The sequence below is a fragment of the Lactuca serriola genome, chromosome 4 (assembly GCF_051521515.1).
Source record: "Lactuca serriola cultivar US96UC23 chromosome 4, Lser_US96UC23_V15, whole genome shotgun sequence".
Taxonomy (NCBI): Eukaryota; Viridiplantae; Streptophyta; class Magnoliopsida; order Asterales; family Asteraceae; genus Lactuca; species Lactuca serriola.
In genome coordinates this window covers 131,099,348-131,108,634 of record NC_136411.1, presented here as the reverse complement: position 1 = coordinate 131,108,634, position 9,287 = coordinate 131,099,348, and the positions used below count along the sequence as shown (strand labels likewise).

Sequence of the window (9,287 nt, the reverse complement as noted above, 5' to 3'; positions counted from 1 at the left end):
TGAAAAACAAGTTTAAGAAGCTTTATTTTGCGTACCTTATAGTTCTTATACATATTTAGCCTTTCCAAGTGATTACTTAAACATCTCATGGAAGACCAATATTTCTACAAGCCGAAAGAATCTAGTAAGACATCTTTACAACAAGATCAAAAAACCAACATGTCAATGGCTCCACAAACAGATAGTTCCATTCCTACCCGAAGTAGCTAAAGGCTTTCCAAGACCACTCCAAGAACAACAAAGTACAGAAGCCGTATGTTCTTTAAGAGTACTCGCTATATCACCTTTCGAAATCGACCACACATAAACACACCCATCAACAGACCCCGCAGCAACATAATTATCATCCGGACTAATACACGACCTACTCCAATTAGAAGCAACTTTACTCCCACTTCCACTAAACGTCCCACAAACTTCAAGACTCCTTACATCAAACAAATGATGCAAATTATCCTTCCCACTTGTCAACACCATATTCCCATTTCTAGAAACACAAACAGAAGTAACAGCAAGAGAATGTGCAGCCACCTCACTCAACACCTTCCCTGTTTTTATATCCCATAACCTCACATGTCCATCAACATGACCCGAAATAATCGTCCCCCCATCCGAATTAAAACATACAGTATTACAATTACTCGGGAATATTATAGTATTCACACAATACCCTTTATTCAAATCCCACACTTTAATCGTACGATCATAACCCGAACTGACAACATGGCGACTTGAACATCTGCTAACATCAACCGCACATACTTTATCCAAATGACCAGTCAGCGTATGGCGGACCCTACCAGAATTTGTATCCCATACGTATAAATTATTTGAGCTACTTGCTGCGATTATATAGTTGTTGTCGTTTGTGATTGTGAGGTCAAGGATTGACCCTAGGCAACCGTGGTAGGTGCGAGTTAGCGACCCGGTGTTTGTGTCCCATGTTTTGACTGTTTGGTCTTGTCCACCGCTGATTAGTTTTCCGGAACTGTTTTCGAAAATTAAGGATGCGCAGCCGCCTTCGTGGGCTGTGATCCTGTGTGTGCATGTTTTTGGTATGGTGGTGGTCTCTACGTAGTGTTCAGCGCCTTGTTCACTTTGGCGAACTACTCCATCAATTTGTGTCCTGGCGAGTTGTTCTAGACCACTGGCTTTGAGCTTGTTGAGGATATCTTGGTATAGAGCGTTAACCTGATTAAATAAGAAATTGAGTAAATTACATAAACGATCCCTCAATTTAGCTGATTTTTACGATTCTGGTCCCGAAAAGTTCTCCTAAGATTTTTGTTCTTATTTCAGGTTTTTGTAACGTTTTTGGTCCCTATTCCAAATAAAATGACTCTTTAGGACCAAAATTGCAAAAATCAGCTGTAATCATGAACCAAAAATAGTCATTTTACTTGGAACGGGAGTAAAATGGTTACACAAACCTTAAACAAGGACCAAATTTGCAAAAGAAACCTTTTTGGAACGAAAACTATAAAAAAACAGCTGTACTCAGGGTCCAAAATCTTCATTTACTCTTAAGTCAAATCATAAAGTTTTGTAGAAAAACTAGATAAAGGGTAATATAGTTGTGTTACTTGACACATGAACCAAAATCGTTAGGAAACTTTAAAATAAGGACCAACATTGTTAGATACTTCAACATAGGGACCAAAACTGCAATAGAAAACTTTTTGGGACCAAAAGTGCAAAAATCAGCTAAACTCAGGGACCATTTTTGTAATTTATTCTAAAAAATCTCTTTTTAAATAGGTACAAAAAGAGGAGCCATCAAGGCATCAACACTCTAAAACATGAATACCAAAGATATTATAAGAATGAAGTCGGCACAGATATAATATTAGGAATTACTGGAAAAGAGATGACATGGGGCCCACAAAGATTGTAACATGAACTTGTACCTCATTAAAACGTTCAGAATCTTTCATTTTCTGCAAATTCCACCTATCAATTAATGTCTTGTTTTCAGCCTCCACATTGTTAGCTTTTGCTCTCATATCTTCATATTGAGTTCTTAAGTCCTGATTCTCACCAATAAGCAACTTTAGGGCTTTCGTCTTTTCCTCCAAAAGTGCTGTTAAACGAGAACACTCATCCCTGTGGCATAAGCATAATTCCAGTCATCTAAAGGAATACCTTAAGGTAGTGTTTGGTATGCAGCATTCAAAGAGGGAATGGAATGGAACATTACAGTGTAACGATCCATTCCATTACCTTGTTCATTTCATGCTTTTGTGATTCCATTCCATCATACCAAACAGACATTAGGTTAAAGCTCCCTAGACTGACTGATGAACAATATGGTTGGGCAAAAAGGATAACCTTGCTTGGGAAATCTCATTTTCAAGACTAGGAATTATGGCTTCTTTCTCCTGAACTAAAGCTTTTGATGCTCTGGACTCTGCAACTTCCACAACAAGCTGCTCTGATAATCGAACTTGAGTTTTATAACATTGTTGAAGTTCCAATTCAAGAGTTTCTGCCTTATCTTTCCACTCCATACCCTTCATGTGGCATATACAAACTCAATAAGTTCAGTATAATTCTAGACTTCTAGTTTTCCCACTTCCAGAAAAACTAAAAGAAAATGCAAAGCACGTAATATATAATACAAATTCAGTAGCAAACTGCAAATGAAAATCTCACATATATGCTAAGCTAAGTACCAATTAGAATAATAAACTAAAGCTACATTGTATGTTTATATTTGGATTATGAGGTATGGGGAAGAGGAACCTGAGAAGCAATAGGTTTTGAAATAGCTGTAAAAGCAGGAGCATGAGCTCCCTCCTCCATGAGATGACGCTTTCTAAGAGCTCTCATGGCATGCTTTATTGCGTTTATCCCAACTTCATCCTCAGCCCTACAAAATCAAAATATCAAAACGACATTCATTCTTCTAGAACAATATGTAAGCATATTAGGTCATCCACATAAAAAATATACGACCACAAGATGATGTTCTTAATTTTGATTTCATTGTTTTTCGATCACGCCATGTAAGTTCAATGGTGTCAAAGTAATAGAATCAAACGTTCTCCCAAACCCTAAAATTGTGCGATAACTTACATATTGATGATGATTGATTGCCACAGATCCGTCCTCGATATGTTTCTTGTCGAAATCGGACTACACGTCGACAGGAATCAGCCTGCTTTCTTTCAATCAAAGCCTGTGATCACTGTTAATTTCAGATCTTTTTCGACGAAGAATAGTGTAGCCGTGCAGCTATCCGTTTGAAAAGCCATTCTAACGACAAAGCCTTGAGGCTCTTCGAGCAAAAGAGGTCTACAAAGGCCACGTAAAAAACGGAAGAATCCTGAAAAGATGAATGATCCAAACGGCAAACTGTTTGAGCCGATCCCCATTATGATTCAAAGGTTCGTCTCTAGAAATACAGAGCATGTGGCAAAACTGGAAAAAAAAAATTATATTTTATTTATTTCAAATTAAAACTTTTTTTTTTTTTTTTTTTTTTGGATAATATCATAAAAACTCTTCGTCGGGTTTAGGGGTGTTTGGATTAGCTTATTGGCTTATTGCTTATTTGTGATGGGAATAAACAATAAGCAATAAGCATTATGAGAGATGCTTATTAAAATTAGCTTATTTAGCTTAATAAGCTGGATTTTATCCAAACACTCAAATTAGTTTATTGTGAGAATAAACCATAAGCACCTTTTTTTTTCCTGTCCAAACACACCTTCAATCGTTTTTACCCTGTTGCAGATTTTAGGTTCATCAAAAACCCAATGTTTGTAATTTTTTTTCAATTTTACCCTTTGCTTTATTAAAACTTTTACGGTTGGCAAAAATATTCAATTTTACAATTTTTTAGTTCATAAAAGCTCTTAAGTTTGGTATTCAGATTTATTAAAATCCTTAGGTTTGATATAAATTTTCAGTTTTACCGAATAAATTTGCAAAAAGTGTAAAATTGATTTATTCTTTTTTAAAACTGAGAAGTTAATGAACCTAAAATACAATATTAGTTAAAACTGAAGAAAAAAAAAAAAAAAAAAAAAAAAAAAAAAAAAAAAAAACCTTACAAATCTAAAGATTTTTATGACATTTGCATTTATTTTTTTATATGATTATAGACTAAAGCAACAAACATGGAATTGTGGGAAGCCAAATTGGGAGCGGTGGTGTGCATGCTATGCTAACGCGTCATCTTTTTACATGTCAACTAACACACAGTATCTTGTTAAGGGGTGGTAGCGTGACTTAGCATACCACATCATTTTTTTAACTATTAATTTTTTAAACAAATATTGATTTTTTAAACATATATTAATTTTTAACAACTACTAATTTTTAAAAACACAAATATAATAATATTAAAATATTTGACTTACAACATAAATGACTTAGACCTAAAAGCATATTCGGTTTGAGTGGTGTTTTTGGGTTGGAAACTAGTTTGAGTTCGGAAAAGGTTTTGTGTTGTGGGATTGGTATGTATTAAGGATATAGACACATATTTGTAGCCATCTCGCAAAATGGTAATTTGTAGGAGAGTGAAAGGTTGATCGAACGAGGGTCTATAAAGTATCAGTGATGTAGGGTTTAGTGAAAAGACTTGGTGATGTAGGGTTTAGTGAAGGGTTTGGTTAAGGCGTATTGTCGTATTTATAGTGGTTTTAAAGAAAAATTTATTTTTTTATATAAAAGCTAGTTTTTCAAAAAATAAGAGAATATTTTTTTAAATAAAATGGATCAAAAGCTAATCAATTTTGGTCAAAAGTCCTTGGCACACACCAGAGGGGCAGTGTTGGCGAGTTCAAAGCAAGGGCTTGGCGCGCTACACTCCGTGCGGTCTTATTGTTTTTGTTTGTTATCTCACTAGGTGTGAGACTCATGTGTACATGGGTTTATTTAAAAGAAAAACTAAATACAAATTTCTAAACATTTGAAAATTTTGAATTTATAAGAAAAGTGAGAAAATATTGAATTATAAAAATTAAAATGTTATTTTTCTTTTTTAAATTTAAACAAATAAATTAGATAAATAAATAAAGAAAATTAATGAATCTTTAGTTTAGTAATTTTGAAATTAGAAGGAAAGTTCATTAATGAAATTGATATGCATTTATTATTGCGTTTAAATACTATCTAGAATTTAATAAGATGAAAAAACCATAAAATGACATGTGAAATAAAAATTAATTTAAAATAACCACATAATTACATGTGGCAAAATAAATAAAAATGTGACATGTAGCAAAAAGATATTTATTTATTAGGGAAGATTTGTTTTTGATCCAATATTAATAAGCAAATGACTCAAATTTAACGATAAAAAATACATTTATATCTATCAATTAATAATAAATAGTTTAAAACAAACTTACCGATAAACAATACAAAAAGAACATTCTACATTGTTATATATAGGGCTAATGTCATAAAAGCCCTCAAGTTTTCAGGGTTTTGTCGGTTTTGCCCAAAGTTGAAATTTATGTCCGCTTTTAACCAAACATTTTCGAAAAAATGTTCGGTTTTACCCTTTTAGCAACAATAACAGGTTACCATTATATTAACTTGAGGGCTTTTATGACATTAGCCCTCTATATATATATATATATATATATATATATATATATATATATATATATATATATATATATATATATATATATATATATATCCAATCCCTGTAAGATGGTGATTAATTTACTCATCTTAGGATAAAACAATAAACTCATATTTGAGGCTCGACAAGAATAGGATTCAACCTAATAGAGTTTGGGATCTAAAAAAGTTGATTACATTTCAATCTCCATCAACATTCAACTTGAACTAGAACATTTTAAACATCAACTAACAACTTTTTTTAACAAACAAAATTACAACACAAATTAAACCCCAACCACCACCCTCATTTTCCCTCTACACTTTCTGTAGTAATCATAACCATAACCATAACCATATCCATAAAAATAAAATGTTTATAACTAACTAGTTACGACTCCTATCAATACAATCCACACTCTTACGCCCCCATTCAGCCTTCATATCAGTACTTAATCTAGGATTTTCACGACACTCCATACTCTTCCTAGACCTCTCCATATGCTCATAAGGTATTCTCAGCTTTCCAACTTTATCATCACTTTGATCAAACTTATACTCACATAGTTCATTAATAAGGTCCAAATTCTCCTTCGTGTTCATGCTCGTGCTTTTCCTTGGAGCTTCAAAACAATCCGTACTCCTCCTCCTACCGGAATGGTGGTGGTGGTGATGGCGGTTGGTGGTGGAGGATTGGTCCATGCTTTTTCTTGGATTGTTGTTTCTTCGTGATGATGGTGGCTTTTCAACAATGGTTATGAATTTTTTTAGGTGTTTAATGTATTCTGGATATAGCTCCAAATTACAATGCTTTCCTCCTTTGATCCATAATGGTTCGTATTTTTCTTCACATAGTTCCCAAAGTTGTTTCCCATGAGAACAATCAACCACCTCATCTGCAGTACCCTGCAATATTTTATAATATTGGTTTAAACCTTTTGAAAAGAAGTTTTGAGATACTATTTAATGAAATTGCTTTAGCAAAGTCGCCACGTCATACGACATCAACAAAAATATAATGTTTTTTGTAATAATGGAATTAAATTGAATGTTTAACGATTAAACCTTTTAAAAGAAGGTTTTAGTTACCTAGGTGGAACAAAACCTGAGACTTAGCTACACTATTTAGGGGTTGTGTCTTTCTTTTTCCTACATTTTAGCCTTGTATGTGTATATTTGTTTGAAGGGTAATGACGTATGTATTGATGAAGTGTTGTATACAAAAGGTTTTGTTTCTTCTTTTAGATTAAATAAACCGTTGAGTGAGACTAAACAAAAAACATATTTCACAATCAATTTTTATGTGAGATGAGGAAGGGAAGAAAAAAAAAAAGGGCAAATAGGTAAAGAGTTGGTGTCCTAATACATTAAGCCATGTTTTTTGGCTTCACCCATTTAGTCATTATGTCCAAATTAGGGAAAAAGGAATCAGCCATCTACAGCTGTCCAAATTAAGTTCTTAACCAATTAAGCTCATTAAGTCTAAAAGGTAAACAGCCCCATAGTGATATTGTCCCAACTTTGAACATCTTAATTATGCACTAAAAAGTGAAAAAGATTAGAAGGATGGTGCTTACATGGATGACAAGAACAGGGCACTTCACGAATTGAATTTTATCAATGTTCTGCAGATATCCAATTCAAGAATCATAAGTTCAAAAAAAGAATGATATATACATGAATTATCAGTAAAATAAAATGAGGACACACCTTATATATGTCAAACCAGTATGTGTGTTTAACAGGATACATGACTCTGAGGCCTGATAATATAGGACTATGCAAAACAACAGCTCTCAATCGAGGTAAACGAGCAGCAAGATTCACAGTGGGGCCACTTCCTACAGATTGACCATAAAGGATGATATCTTCTTGCTTTGTGTTGTAGCTTTCTTCCAAACATTTATATGCAGCTTCAATGTCTGCGTATGTGTTATGCTCACTTGGCTGCAAAACAGCATAAAATGGAAATAAATGTAACATTTTAGAGTCGTTTCCAAAGATAATTCGATGTTTTTAATGAATTTAGATCGTTTTAAGTACCTTTCCAGACGACTGTCCGTATCCTGAGTAATCATACCTGCATAACAGCACAGCAATCCAACTCAGTAGTCGAAATCATTGTATGTGGAATCGGTATAAACAATCGGAAGTGAAGACTCTTTGATTTACCTAGACTAATTTAAAGTTCGTATAGAAGCAAGAAAGATTAAGAATTGAAAAAATTAGGGCACAATTTGTTACTAACCCCATGAGATTAACTTTGAGGTGGATGCTCAAATCAACGAAGAGTTCATACATCTGACCAATATCAGCAGCATTCCCATGTGAATAAAGTATAGTGCGAGTGGCCATGGGATACCTAACGTACACCGCAACAATTTTATTACCCCGGCGAGTAGGGAGCTTGAGAACGTCGACATTTTCACGGTGAGGAAACCTGTCCAGGAGCAATAACCCACTTGATTTCTCTGTAACCACCTTGTAAAACGGTGGATTCGGTGGGAAAAAAGCCAACTTGGCCGCCATTGATGACGTGACACCTCCCATCTCCGGGCCCTTCTCTCTCTCTCTCAAACTCAAACACAGGTTGTGGGTTTGATTTGTGGGTGAAATATAATTAGGATTGGGATCTGGATGGGTGATCGACGTTCGATTGACGACGATTGGGGAAACAAGGTGTAGTTTTGGCAGGAAGAATTAATTGGGGAACAAGAATTGAAGAGTTGAGTGATGCTTACAGGTGAAGAGACGACGACCACAATATACTCTATGAACTCTTTTCTTTATTTTGGTTGCTGGTTTTTCGATTCCAGAAGTGTAAATAAAACAAAGGTGATATTCCAAAAGAAAACAAGAAACAGCACGTTATTTCCAGGAAACATTATACAAAAAATAATTTAATATTGTAAATTTCGTGTTTAAAATAAGTTAATTTATCGTTTTCTAATTTCTATGTGACCCATTTGTTGAATAAATAAGTTGAAATAAATCGATGTTGGAGAAATTTAAGTAATTTGGTGTAAATCCAAATGGGTTTTGGATATTGAAATTTATCGGATTTATGGAGTGCGACGGGACATGTGTCCCCTTTGCTTTTGTGCTTGGGGATGGGGTTGCCCCTCCCCCACCACCCTCCTTTCCGCTTTCTTCTCATTTTGTCTTTACGTCCTTCCCTTTTCTTTTTCATCCTCAATCGTAACTAAAAATAACAAATTAATCATGTTCTAATGTAGTTTTTTTTTTTTTTTTTTTTTTTTTTTTTTTTTTTTTTTTTAATAGTAATTAACTATTATTATATTATTATTGTTATTTTATTATATTTTTCTATTAATATTGATTTTTCTTATTATCATCTATCACGATATGTAGTATTATCATCTGTTTTTTTGTGTTTGAAACTCATAATATTTTAAAAACTTGTATGATTTGATTCTGGTTTATAAAGTTTAAGATGATCGAGGCGAGTTATGTCTTCCTATCTTTTGGAATCGTCCAGTAAATTCATATTATAGTCATAAACATGAAAAAGAAAATTTAACACGTTATGAATTTATTATAAATTTATAGATGTCCAAAAAAGTGACAATCCTGTAAATAATAAATGTGACATTTTCTTTCTTGCGGTAATAAGGCTTTAAAATGTATGGTTTAAGATGGATTATTAATGTTTATTACTTTTAATCTAATATTATAACGTCTGAATG

General features: G+C 33.5%; 2 protein-coding genes across 2 annotated transcripts; both read right to left on the bottom strand.

Annotated features, from left to right (window-relative positions):
• Positions 1–3,387, bottom strand: LOC145102562 (autophagy-related protein 16-like). Its single transcript, XM_079039985.1, has 5 exons — positions 3,076–3,387; positions 2,743–2,869; positions 2,329–2,510; positions 1,908–2,103; positions 1–1,191 (listed from the first exon to the last, which is right to left on the bottom strand). Coding segments are annotated over exons 1-5 (1,536 nt in total). The 5' UTR covers positions 3,078–3,387; the 3' UTR covers positions 1–162.
• A 2,366-nt stretch (positions 3,388–5,753) lies between these two features.
• LOC145102561 (uncharacterized) lies at positions 5,754–8,428 on the bottom strand. Its single transcript, XM_079039983.1, has 5 exons — positions 7,829–8,428; positions 7,624–7,660; positions 7,291–7,527; positions 7,158–7,205; positions 5,754–6,486 (listed from the first exon to the last, which is right to left on the bottom strand). The coding sequence occupies exons 1-5, from the start codon at positions 8,128–8,130 to the stop codon at positions 5,968–5,970; spliced, it is 1,143 nt and encodes a 380-aa protein (XP_078896109.1). The 5' UTR covers positions 8,131–8,428; the 3' UTR covers positions 5,754–5,967.
• Positions 8,429–9,287: the final 859 nt, after the last annotated feature.